The following is a 13,611-nucleotide window of genomic DNA, read 5'->3' as shown; positions in this document are numbered from 1 at the left end:
TTCTGACATAAGTACAACAGCCCCTCTTTAGTCATTGATACACTGACATAGGGTGTTCCTGGTGATCAAAAGGGGCGGATATATCATTTCCCAAAAAATATAGGGAACTGATTTCAGCGCTCTAATGTTTTGATAAACATGTGCTCACTTTTTTGTCGTGTAGTATTTAAAGGGTTTTAAGAGCTTTTTGAGAACCGTAATTTCCTCTGACACGCCTTTAAATACTACACGACAAACAAGTGGAGCTCATGTTTATCAAAACACTAACACTAGAGCGCATAAATCATTCCCCAAATATATGTTTTTGATGGTTATCTCCATTTAAACAAAGGGTTGCATGCTAGCTTATGAAGGCTGTAAATGCACTTGGGACAAGAGTAGGATTTTTCAGAAAGTGTGGCTGAATTTAGTCCGTCGATTGGATAATCGGAGATTCAAAATTCTTGATGGTATTGTTGGGATGATCTGTGTAGTTGGATTGACTCATATTCTCCAAGGCTATTGGGGGCACTCTTTAGACATTTGTCCATGATTCCCGATTAATCTGATATATTTGACGTTGGGAATTCTGATTGATCTTTGATCAGACAGCTCTGGTGCTCATTTCGGCAATTGGGACCCATCTTAGAGTGCATAAATGAGCCAACCTCATTCGTACCATTGGATTGATCTGATTTTGAGTGTTTCCATGTGAATTTAGCCATTGATTTCCCTGATTCACCAACATGATTCCACTGATTCTTAAGTTGACCAATCAATCTTTCCTTTTAGAATTCAGTCTCCTCAAACTTCAGCATGTTCAATTGATCCTCTGGTAAAGTGAGATCAGATAGGCCCAACCGCAAATTCTATAAAAAAACACAAGAAAGTTAGGGTCCATTTGGATACCTCATATTTTGTATTTTGGAATTTAGTTTTGAATACAAAATGAATATATCCTCCAGCTCATGTTGAGGGAGACAAAGAGGGAAGGGCGTAACTACTTCCTACCGGAGGGGAGAGGTTGAGGAGCAAAGTGAGTGAAGGAAACTGCCATATCTGTGGATTATAGGCATCCAAACGGGCCCTTATGGTATCTACAGTAGCTATTAAATATCCTATAAGCATAAATTTCTTTAAAGCTGTTAAAAAATATTGTATGATCTGCTAGCATCCATCGCGGAAGTCATTTCGCGGATGGCCTGTTGCATGTGAGTGCAACCACCTCATGAATGAAGACAAAATCCGCTGAAAAGTGAACCCGTATGGCTGCTCTCACATGCAACAGGCCATCCACAAAATGCCTTCCGGGATGGATGCTACAAAATTCCTAAATTTAAGTTTCTTTATAGGGATTTGCTAGGGACAATCGCAGAAGGCATTTTGAGGAACGGCTATTGCATAAGACTGCAAACACATAGGCTCAGATTTTGTCTTATTCATTTAATTCATCTGAGGTGGCTGCACTCGTATGCAACAGCCGGTTCCACGAAATGCCTTCTGCGATGGTCCCTAGCAAATCGATCCCTTGAATATTTCATTTAAATATTTAAATATTTCATTCAAATATATACAAATATTCCAGTCAATTCATACATTAATCGAACTAGATGATATTCCTGCAAAGCATTTAGTTGACGTGGCAGCCAAAAATCACACAAAAGCCCTTGTGCAACCAAACTAACCCTCTCAAGAGAGAGCTCAGACTAGAGAGAGAGAGAGAGAGAGAGAGAGAGAGAGAGAGAGAGAGAGAGAGTTGTGGATAGACCAAAGGATCTCAAATATGACCCACACATTCTCCACAGATATCCTGAGAAGATATTGTAGCAATGGATTACATGAAGCACAGTTGCTAGAGAAGATTGGATATGGATGCCCATCAAAACCCCAAGTTGCACCTGTGGCTAGCTCATCCATTTTGTAGATAAAGAAAACTAAGCCCTCAATTGCTTCATCAACATGGTCAGCCCCACACACCTCTCAAGCCCTCTCTCTCCTTATCTTCCCCTCTATCATCTGACGCTGTTACGGATTATTACACCCAACTGCCATGAAAGCCCCTTTCCATGCAGTGCCTCCCTCGTGTCCTTTGAAAGCAATGTTAGTTCTATGGGACCCACATTATGTCCCTTTGTCTTAGCCAATGTGTCGTCCTCATCCTCTCTCATATTGAATTCTTACGTGTAATTCATTGTCAAAAAAGAATGGAAGAGGGATTTGCACAAGTAATCCCTGACCCACCTTTTAATTTAAATGATTCAAAGTATGGGATAAGCCACAATAAAGGAATGCATATCCTTTCCTTCTAAAAGCCAATTTGATCTGTGTTGTTATTATATGCTTGATGGGGTTGAGCCCCTCATTTTGACGGTTGGGATGGTATGTAAATATATGGTTTTCACCCATTCAATCTTTTTTAACTTCATTTTGATTAGTGGTAAATAATCTTTTTTTTAAAAAAATCCCATTATTCTATCAAATTAGGGCCCGTTGGATACCTCCCATTTTGAATTAGGATTTGGAGTTGAGTTTTGAATACAAAATGAATAGATCCGGCAGCTCATGTATAGGGAGAGAGAGAGAGAGGGGGGGTACTTCCTAGTGGAGGGGAAAGGTTTAGGAGGAAAGAGGGTTAAGGAAACTCCTTCCAATTTCTTATTTCCACAGCAAACTTAGAAATCTGATTCTTTTCACTGTCAGCTGCTGAATTAGAAATCTAAGAATTTGATCCGATCCAAATTAGAATGCAAAAAGGGCTGCAAATGTGAGAAATCCAAATCAAAATCTTCTCGGCATCCAAACAGGCCCTAAAAGTATTCACAGTTAGACTTAGGGCGGGAAAGGGGGGAAGAAATTCAAGAGATATATAGTTATCAAAATCAAAAGCGATAGAATAAAAAGTTATTTGTTGTTTCGATTGGGTTTTTGAAATATTACCAAAATACCCCTAATGAATATACATAAATGAACAAAAATATGGACAATATTTCCATACACTGAAACCCTCCATTCAAATCTATGATGCTCTGTCGGTTTCTGTGGCCATGTCTGGGTCACAATCCGAAATAATTTCAGACCTTAGGATATGAATCCAATTATGGACACAACTCTGATCTAGTTGTACTTCTCAAGTCCTATCGGACCTTATTCCTATGATTAATTATCTCTATTTTTTTTTTCTTATTCTAAAAAGAAAAATATAAATAATAAGATAAAAGGCAAAAATAGACCCAGCCCATATGAAAACAGTTGTTATTGGGCCCATAAAGTGGGTCCATTTCTCTTGAAATAATGAGGAGATCCCTTATTGAGTCTTGGAAGTGGGGAACAAAACGAGGAAAATGCTATAAGCGCGTCCTTGCATCTATCATTCCTGAAATTTGAAATTATTGCCGATGATTTATTAAATCACTAAATTTGAATATTTTTATCAAAAATAGCTTTCTTTTTCTCTAATTTTGTGGGCCCTGTCACCCAAGATATGGACCGGATGAGATCAATTTACATTTTGTCCGTTGATTTTCATAATTGAAGTCTAACGATTGGACGGTTGGGATAATCTATTTAGTGCAATTCTCAAACCATAACCACCCGTCACATGGACTGGTTATGATCATCAGATCAGCATCCATCAGGAGATAGGCGTGGGACCCATCTCAATTGATGAGAAAGGAACCTATGTGTTTTGCTTGGACCCCACCTTACCCAATCGTGAAAATACCTAATAAAAAGATCATGCAAGAGAAATTAGGCTCTTTGCTTTTGAATGATCATGTAAAACAAGGCCAGTTCGTCCCATTACCGAAACATGGTCATGTGAATATCAGTGTCTTGAAAATATGTTAAAAATACCCGGTAATTTTGCTAAATATGGTGGCACTCGTCACTTGCTTAGAGCAGTGCCGTTATCAAAATATGGGGATGTGGATATCTAACAAACGCAGAAGTAAGTCTGTAAACCTTTATTTTTGCGAAATGATATCGTATTTTGATGACCACTCCTCAAATTATTGAGAAGTATGGTATGGCCCGTAGCATAGGATCATCCAAACCGTCCATTAGATGGGCCACAACCTATGTGCCCCAAAAATCATTTCCATAGGTTGATCCTAACCCTCGGATCTATAGAGGGACTGAATATTAGAGGGTTGATCCGTCCCTCTATAGATCGGAGGGTTAGGATCAACATATGGAAATGATTTTTGGGGCTCAACCTATTTAGGTTGTGGCCCATCTAATGGACGGTTTGGATCATTCTATGGTGCGGGCCATACCGTATATTTTTAATAAAGTGAGGAGTCCGAACATCAAAATACGGTAGTGGTTTTCTTCAAAAAAAAAATACGGTAGTGGTGATATCATTTCCATTATTATTTCATGTCTGTCATTTATTATTGATGACGATTATTTATGTTATTGGTGGGTAGGCATATGTGGTGGGGCCGAGATGAAGGTAACGTATTGTAGAAGGGTGAAGGAAGGACACGACCGACCGACCGACCGACCCATTTCATTAGAACAAGAATCCATGTTGCTCAATGAGTGAAGACAAACGTTTCCTTTGAACTTTATGATAATTAAATGCACCCAGAGCCCCATGCTTATTACGCTACATATATATCGTAATATTATATAGGTTTTATTCTACTTACTAAATCGAAGGCCACCCTTGCAAAAAACCAAGGGTTCCCCCATTGGACCATCACGCTAAACTATATTTATTATTCCTATAATTTTGTATTTTTCTCTGCCATTGTCAATGCACTCTGGTGAGGTCATAGTTAGCAAAACTTTATTTTGAACTATGTTTTTTTAAAGGGTTAAAGGTGCATTGGGAAAGGAATTTTACACATGTTTTGATAAAAATGACTCGAAACATTAGTAAAATTCTCAAACAATGTGAAAAATAATTGGAAAATTCTTTTCCCAATGCACCTTAACAAAACCCTTTTTTAAAAGGATTTGCTAGGCAATTTCACGGCTCACTTTTTAACGTATTTTGTCTTGTTCATTTAATTCATTTGGGGGCTGTTCTCTCCCGCAAAAGTGAGTCGTGAAATGGTTTTTTGTTAAATTGCCTAGCAAATCCCTTTTCTAAAACATGTTTTGTAGGCTTGTCATTTAATACTTAGTTTAAAACTTCTACAGCAAAAAACTCTGTTTTTTGAGAAATAAATTTTTAAACACATTAAACATATTAATATAGTTCTGCCATGTTTTCGTGTATTTTACCATGTTTTTTTATCACCTTTTTGGAATGATTGAGGTATTTAACTTGAATTTTTTAGCAATTCCTCTCTAATAATGTATAGATATATACCCGGTTGTTGTCCCATGCAAAGCACGACCACTTAGTTGAAATGTCATGCTCAACTTAATCAAAACATAATGTCAGGTTTGGCAACCATGAAAAATTATTCCATGAAATATTATTCCACTGGCCCAATTGTGGAAGAGGAGCTGAGAAGGAGAAATCCTTAAAAATTTGTTAAAAAAATGTTCTACTTCAAATTGGGGGTTCCCCACTCCTACCCTCTCAAGTCTCTCCCTCCCTCATCCATCTCTCACAACTGGCCCTACTAATATTCCAAGGAATATTGTTTCAGGCTTCCCAAACATTCACTCTTTTTAATAGGGAAGGGATATATTTGCCCCATTTTTTACTTGGGACATTCCCCTTTATTTTATTTATGGCTACTCTTTTACATTAGAGGATGGTGTCTCAAGTAAAAAGAGGGGAGAGTATTTGATTTCCCTTTTAACATCATCTATACTCCTCTGTTTTGATATTACTCTTCAGAAGATGTTATGGGCTGTAAAAATTCCCTGAAAAAGCTATCGACAGCTAATGCCTAATAATAAACGTTGAATTAAGTAAGGAATGTCATTATCAAAAGAAAAGAGAGTGAATATGATTTCCACAAAGAAATGGTAAACTGCATTGCTGTTTGGAAAAAGTAGAAATGGGGGCGACGTATACAGGCAGGCACTTTTATTTTCTTTAGACTAACAGGGGAGTCCTTCATCGCTTTTTCTTCACTTTTATCCACGGGCAAGTACACCTTCGATTTCTTTAGATTTTTGTGAAAGCGAAAGATGCTTATTTTCTTTAGTTTTGATAAAATGCATTCCCTTCTTATAGTAACTATCATTTTTCTATTCTATTCTTTTATTACCTACATTTTATAAGAAATAAAATGAGTTTGGTATCTAAACTCTAAACCCCTTCACTAATAAGGACATTAAGCCATGTTTGGGAGCCATGAATTTTTTTTCATGGAATATTAGTTTATTAAATACCTCATCTATCAAATATCAAATTTCACATTTTCACCCCATGGGGCACACCATATGGTATACAGCTATAGCTGTGGTGGATAACCAGTATTTTAAAATTATAAAACTCGTCCCTCTTTTCTTTTTCTTTTTTACTATTTTTTCTTGAGAAGATGAATCAATGGTCTTTCATCAGACCAAGAGCTGACCCCATAGAAAACACAGAAAACAGAGGAAATGCCTTGTCTCTAAAAAAATTCATTAACTGCAAAGTGGTGGTCACCTTCTTCCAATGAAAAAGTCCAATCCGACAGAATAGAATCTCATTTCCTAATGTGCAAAAATTATCATATTGTAAGAGAAGAGTGCCGATATCAAAACCTTGGACAGTGGTTACATCTGTCACACAACTCTACTTAATACCATAATAGCACATTAATCTATCATTAGATAGATAACCCAAAAAGGAAATAGAGACAAGCACCTGATTGGATGAGGATACACGTAAGAAGAAGTTGTGTGATAATTATGTGGGTCCCACCATTTAAGTGGGTCCCACTTTCATTTTCAAATGCTTCATTTCTTGGTGCTTTAAATTAAACGGCTGCAGAACTCTCATTGCAAAAACACAGACTGTTTTCTGCCCAATAAGGAAAAGAAGAAAAAACCGACGAAGAACTGTTATATTCCCTCTTTTCTCTTTTCTCTTCAACAGAATCTTTTTCTCTCAGAAGGAGAAAAACCCATTTGCTTTCAGCTTTTGGTCATGGATTTACAACGATCCAGTATAAGATTTCTGTTGGTTTTCTTGTTTTCTTGGCTACCTTTGGCCACATGCTCTGTTTCATACGACCACAGGGCTATTATAGTAAATGGGCAGAGAAGGATTCTCATCTCTGGTTCCATTCATTATCCGAGAAGCTCTCCAGAGGTATAAAAAAATGGTTTTTATGAGAATGTGGGTGATGGGTATCTCTGCTTTTTGAGTTTTTGCCACTTCTTTTCCCCTTTTACTGATTTTTCCCTTTTTGCTGTACTTGGGTTTTTTTAGATGTGGCCTGATCTTATTCAGAAGGCTAAAGATGGAGGTTTAGATGTCATTCAGACATATGTTTTTTGGAATGGACATGAGCCTTCTCCTGGCATGGTATTTAATGTTTGTCTTTTTTGGGGGGGGGGGACTTTCAATATTATGATTTATTTGTTGAGATATTTTGTGGGTTTTTTTTCCATGTAGTATTATTTTGAAGGAAGGTATGATTTGGTTCGGTTCATCAAGCTGGTGAAACAAGCAGGTCTCTATGCTCACCTCCGGATTGGCCCCTATGTTTGTGCTGAATGGAATTTTGGGTAACTAATAGAAATAGAATCATCAAAGAATTTTTTATTATTATTATTTTTTTTGCATTTGTTTTCTTTTTTCTGGTCATTTCAAGTGAAAATGTTATGAATTTTAAGCTATTTGTTCTATTCCAGAGGATTTCCTGTTTGGTTGAAATACATTCCTGGTATTAGTTTCAGAACTAATAATGCGCCTTTCAAGGTTTGGATACAAATACTTGGAATACTAGTCCTTTGGTTACTTTTTGGATTTATGCGTTGTTTGTTCAATTAATTTATTGTTTATGCTTGACTGATTATGAAGGCGGCCATGGCGGGATTTACAAAGAAGATTGTGGATATGATGAAGGCAGAAGGGTTGTTCGAATCACAAGGCGGTCCGATCATTCTGTCACAGGTGAATTGAGTGATTATCCAACTAGCATTCACTCCTCTTTCAATCTTTTTCAGAGATGAGTTCTTGTTGTTTATCCCAAAGCAGCCATGAATCAACAATTCACGTGAATTTAAGCTCATTATATGTTAGTTTCTCTGATGAACTTATGAGTTAATACATATCCAAAACCTGATGGGCCCTCTATCTATGTGGTCACAGATTGAGAATGAATATGGGCCCATGGAGTATGAGATTGGTGCTCCTGGTCGAGCCTACACGGAATGGGCAGCGAACATGGCTGTTGGTCTTGGCACTGGAGTCCCATGGGTCATGTGCAAACAAGATGATGCCCCTGATCCAATTGTATGTCCTTTTACCTTTCTTGTTATTTCACTGCATCTTTCTTTGGTAGTTCTTAGGGATGCTTTCTTAGTGGTTTTACTTTTACTAATTCATACACCATTTCATGCACCCTTTTGAACTTTGTACTGATAGAAATGATGCCTAAGAAAGTCAATGGTGTCTTTCTCCTTATAGTTTCTGGTCACATCCCATTTTCGACAACTAGACGTGCAAAGTGGTTGTTCAAGTTCTGGTCCCTATAATAACCATTCAAAAAAGAAAAAAGTTTTGGTCCCAGAGAATAAAATTCATGAAACTATTGGTTGGAACTCAGGCATATAATTTTTGTGGGATATGGTTATTGTGTGGATTGATTGAACCTCTATTTTTTTTCCAGAATCTGTTTCTTTATTCATCTTTAATTTTTGTCAATCTTGCAACAGATAAACACCTGCAATGGTTTCTACTGCGATTACTTCTCTCCTGACAAGCCCTACAAACCCAAGATGTGGACAGAAGCCTGGACTGGCTGGTAAGTGCTGCTTGTTCTGTTCCAACTGCTTAAAATTCAGAAGAACTTACTTGGTTGAGCTTTTCAGAGTCATTTATCATTCCTTTCTCTGTTGTTGCAATTTCAGGTTTACAGAGTTCGGTGGTCCAGTCCCTCACCGACCAGTTGAAGACCTTGCATTTTCTGTTGCAAGGTTCATACAGAAAGGCGGGGCTTTCATCAACTATTACATGGTAACTAGTACACTGCATTCACGGAATATTGGATATTGTTCTTACATAAATCCAATCTATAATTATTTTACTAGAAGCTTAACTCGTATATCTTTCTTTGAACACTCCAGTACCATGGAGGAACAAATTTCGGCCGAACAGCTGGTGGTCCTTTTATTGCCACAAGCTATGACTATGATGCTCCTCTTGATGAATATGGTATGTGAAATTTGTTGCCCTGTTTATCCTTCGAAATTATTTATGTAGCAGTTTGCTTATTTATGTAGCAGTTTGCTTTCCCAATTCCATTTACATTTGCTGGAACTAGTATTCAATATCAAAGCCGCTCTTTTTGAAAATACAAGTTAACTCCTAATACGGTACTTAATAAGTGGCAGTTCTTGTTTGCGTAAAAATCTTTGCCACGTCTTCGTGACTTGGTTTCTTTTTTCTTTTCTAGGATTATTAAGGCAACCTAAATGGGGCCATTTGAAAGATCTGCACAGAGCCATCAAAATGTGTGAACCGGCTTTAGTTTCTGGAGATCCCATAGTGGCATCACTTGGGCATTACCAACAGGTGTGGCTCACTAGGAACTTCTTATTGTCTTTGGATGACATGCTAGCCTTAAGTAATTTGGAACTGAAACATTGTCATTGGCTATCCAGTCCCATGTATTCAAGTCAAAATCAGGAGCTTGTGCTGCATTCCTTGCAAACTATGATTCAAATTCTTTTGCAAAAGTGGCATTTGAAGGCATGCACTACAATCTTCCACCATGGTCCATCAGCATCCTTCCTGACTGCAAAAACACGGGTTTCAACACTGCAAGGGTGAGCAAAGCTTTGGTGAATTGAACTTCACTTGTTTTTTTTTTTTTTTGAAGGGCATTTAACTTCACTTGTTCTTCCACACATCCATAAACTCACTGCTCATCATATCCATATACAGGTTGGCGTACAAACCACACGGATGATAATGACGCCAGTACGTAGTAATGGGTTTTCTTGGGTGTCATACAATGAAGAGACTGCTTCCTATAATGATGATTTGACAGCATTGGCCAGGTTGTTGGAGCAGATAAATGTTACAAGAGATACAACTGATTATTTATGGTACATGACAGAGTAAGTATCTCACGGTCTTTGAGTTTTTAATGGACAGGGTTTATCTCTTATTGATCTCTCTCTGTCATGGTCCTTGAGTTTTTAATGGACAGAGTTTATCTCTTATTGATCTCTCTCTCTCTCTCTCTCTCTCTCTCTCTCTCTCTCTCTCTCTCTCTCTCTCTCTCTCTCTCTCCAGTGTCACAATAGACCCAAATGAAGAATTTCTGAGGAATGGCAAGTACCCTGTCCTTTCTGTGTTATCAGCAGGCCACGCATTACATGTTTTTATCAACAGTCAACTGTCAGGTAGTTATCATAGCTAATAAAATATCCAACCTTGAGAATACCTACTTCCACTATCGTTTTTATGCCCAATGGAATTGTTAATTACTAAACCTTTGCCTGTTGTTTGGCAGGGACTGTTTATGGGAGTTTAGAGAACCCAAAACTTACATTTACTGGCAACGTGAATCTGAGGGCAGGCCGTAACAAGATTTCACTCCTAAGCATAGCTGTTGGCCTCCCGGTTAGTTCAATTTTCTTGTCGTTTATGTTTCATGTTCTACGAAACAATGTAAAGTCAAGGCAACCAATTTGACTCTGAGCCTTTCATTTGGTGGGTCTAGAATGTGGGGCCGCATTTTGAGACTTGGAATGCTGGGGTTCTTGGCCCTGTTATGTTGAATGGTCTCAACGAGGGAAGAAGAGATTTGTCCTGGCAAAGATGGTCATACAAGGTTTTTCTCATTCTCATCTACACTTTGTTTCATTTAATTTCTACAAATGATTGCAAATAGCGATTAGATGTTCCCTTGCAGATTGGTTTGAAAGGTGAAGCTTTGCGACTTCATTCACTCAGTGGAAGTTCCTCTGTTGAGTGGTTTGAAGGATCATTAGTGGCTCAAAAGCAGCCCCTAACATGGTACAAGGTGCGAGTCTCAAACATCATTTAGGGCTTTAGTATGAATTTTTAAATTGGTCTCTTATTGCTAAAATCAGGACCTGACTTGTTCTCTATCATGTAATGTTTTCAGACTACCTTCAATAGACCAGATGGGGAGGATGCCTTGGCATTAGATATGGGTAGCATGGGAAAGGGACAAGTATGGATAAATGATCAAAGCATAGGGCGGTACTGGCCTGCTTATAAAGCATATGGTAGTTGTGGTGACTGTAGTTATCGCGGAACATTCAATGAGAAAAAGTGCCAAACTAACTGTGGGGAGTCCTCCCAAAGATGGTATGAGAGCTGATTTCTTTAAGTACTAATCCTAGAGAGTGAAGATTATAATATTTGTGAACTTCAATGAACTGACAAATATAAATTGCAGGTATCACGTCCCTCGTTCCTGGCTAAAACCAACAGGGAATCTGTTGGTTGTGTTTGAAGAGTTGGGTGGCAATCCAACTGGAATTTCTCTGGTAAGAAGAACAGTAGGAAGTGTCTGTGCTGATGTTTCTGAGTGGCAGCCGACACTGGAGAATTGGCAAACAAAGACCTATGGGAGACCCAAAGCCCATCTATCGTGTGCTACTGGACAGAAAATCTCATCCATAAAATTTGCTAGTTTTGGGACTCCACAAGGAGTATGTGGAAACTTTTGGGAGGGAAGCTGTCATGCCCACAAATCATATGATGCATTCGAAAAGGTATCTGACATTCTTCCTTTTGTTAGCCCATTGCATGTCTTTGAGGACATTACGTGATCAAAACGACAATAGCAGTAAATATGCTACCAACTATGGCATCCTGATGTGTAATGTGGTTGTATCTTTTTCTTCTAATGTTATTGAGAATTTAACACAGAAAAATCTGTTGCAGAATTGCATTGGGCAGCAATGGTGCTCGGTTACCATAGCTCCTGAGGTTTTTGGTGGAGATCCATGTCCTAATATCATGAAGAAGCTCTCTGTTGAGGCCATATGCAGCTAATGAGCTGGAAAAGGTCAATAAATTAATTAGAGAGGATGATCTTATGCTCTTCTTTGGTATATATACACACTTCAAATGCTGATATGGGGTTCATGTTTATCGCACACATGCAAGATTATGGCCGTTGGTTTTGTCACACAGGTGAAGTTGTGGTAACAGCAACACACATTGTAGACAGAGCCCGACAGATTGGTTGATTGGGTGAGAAGTTTCTGTACATATATAAGTTAGCTGTTTGTTAAATACAGCTTGTAAGTAATACAGAGGTGGAGGGATCTTTGAGTGGAGCATTTCTGGTGTCATTTTCCTTGTTGGACTTGAGAGTCTGGTGCATTAGCTGCTATGAGTGACGACCCACTTTGGAAAATAAAGGAGCTCCCTCTGTATAGGGAAGGGGCACCTCCCACTACTTTTATACCACCCCATTCTTCTTTTTGTAAATTTTACACTAGGGAAGTGATAACTGCGTTAGTGGCACTCTATCTATTTAACTTTTTTTCTATGTAGACGTTACGGCTTGTCACAATCTATCCCCCAACTGCCACCCCCCACACCACGCCCAACACACACAAGTGAGTGCGGTTGTCATTATTGTTGCATTATTAGAATGCAAACTTTGCTTGTTAATACACTTCACACCTTTAGTTGTTTATTTATAGCCAGGAACTGGTCCTTTCTAACAAACCACTTCACTTCTTGTTTCTAAGGAAATGATTTCCACACTCCCTCTTTTGATAATGGCACTCTTATCTTTATGCAGCACTTTTAAAAGTCCAGCCAAGAATTTTTTTTTCATGATAAATCGGTGTCTCCAAGTGGTGAGAGAGGGGATAGGGCAGTGGGAGGAGATAGATTTTAGAGGGCATGATTGAGACGAGCCTGCAAAGTGACCTAAAATCAAGAAAAAACCAATCCTATTTTGAGTATAGTTTTTTGTTTACTGAATATTGGCCTGTCCTTATCACTTTGTAGACACTAGTTTCCTAAATTTTGTTTCCTGATTTTTCGTCACTTCTCATCACTTGAGACACTAGTTTCCTGATTTTGAGCCACTTCACCCTCATCTCTCTTGGAGACACCGTTTTATCTAGGTAAAAAAAAAAAAAACTCATAGTAGCCAAACGTGCCCAATGATTGTATAAATTCACTGTAAAGCATAAACAAGAAAAGGGACTGCATCCTTTCCTTGTTTCTAAAGGATCAAAATTAGAAAAAAGTGTGACAATTGATATTTTTAGTGAACAAGTAATGGATAATCAGCCACATGATCCATTAGACTTCTTTTTTTTGAACGGTAATCCATTAGCCATTAAGAAATGAAAATGTTGAAGGGAGTCTTGCTCAAAAGCATGCAACAGTAGCTGGCCATCTAATTCTTAAACTATGATGTTTGGCGACGGGGAGTGGCATGACACCCGTTTAACTTGAGCATGACACCCCTGTCAGTTTGCTTACATGTAAAAAGTGTAATGCAAACTAAATAAGACAAAAAACATCATGGAGAAATGCCTAAACTTTTTTTTTATTATTAT

At 38.2% G+C, this 13,611-nt stretch overlaps 1 protein-coding gene across 1 annotated transcript; it reads left to right on the top strand.

The window, feature by feature from the left end:
- The first annotated feature begins 6,869 nt into the window (after window positions 1-6,869).
- Window positions 6,870-12,556, top strand: LOC143847042 (beta-galactosidase-like). The gene is made up of 19 exons (XM_077355713.1): window positions 6,870-7,186; window positions 7,307-7,402; window positions 7,493-7,605; window positions 7,732-7,798; window positions 7,901-7,993; window positions 8,192-8,335; window positions 8,758-8,846; window positions 8,953-9,058; window positions 9,169-9,256; window positions 9,498-9,616; window positions 9,706-9,870; window positions 9,989-10,164; window positions 10,343-10,452; window positions 10,563-10,672; window positions 10,773-10,883; window positions 10,965-11,075; window positions 11,181-11,386; window positions 11,478-11,796; window positions 11,969-12,556. Exons 1-19 carry the CDS (start codon window positions 7,022-7,024, stop codon window positions 12,077-12,079), a joined length of 2,499 nt encoding a protein of 832 aa, XP_077211828.1. The 5' UTR covers window positions 6,870-7,021; the 3' UTR covers window positions 12,080-12,556.
- The last annotated feature ends 1,055 nt before the right edge of the window (window positions 12,557-13,611 follow it).

This window comes from Tasmannia lanceolata, unplaced genomic scaffold (genome assembly GCF_043159265.1).
Source record: "Tasmannia lanceolata isolate RefF3 unplaced genomic scaffold, GAP_Taslan_0.1 ptg000015l, whole genome shotgun sequence".
In the NCBI taxonomy this organism is placed as follows: Eukaryota; Viridiplantae; Streptophyta; class Magnoliopsida; order Canellales; family Winteraceae; genus Tasmannia; species Tasmannia lanceolata.
Note: the sequence above shows the minus strand (reverse complement) of the source record. Positions and strands in the feature narration are given on the sequence as shown.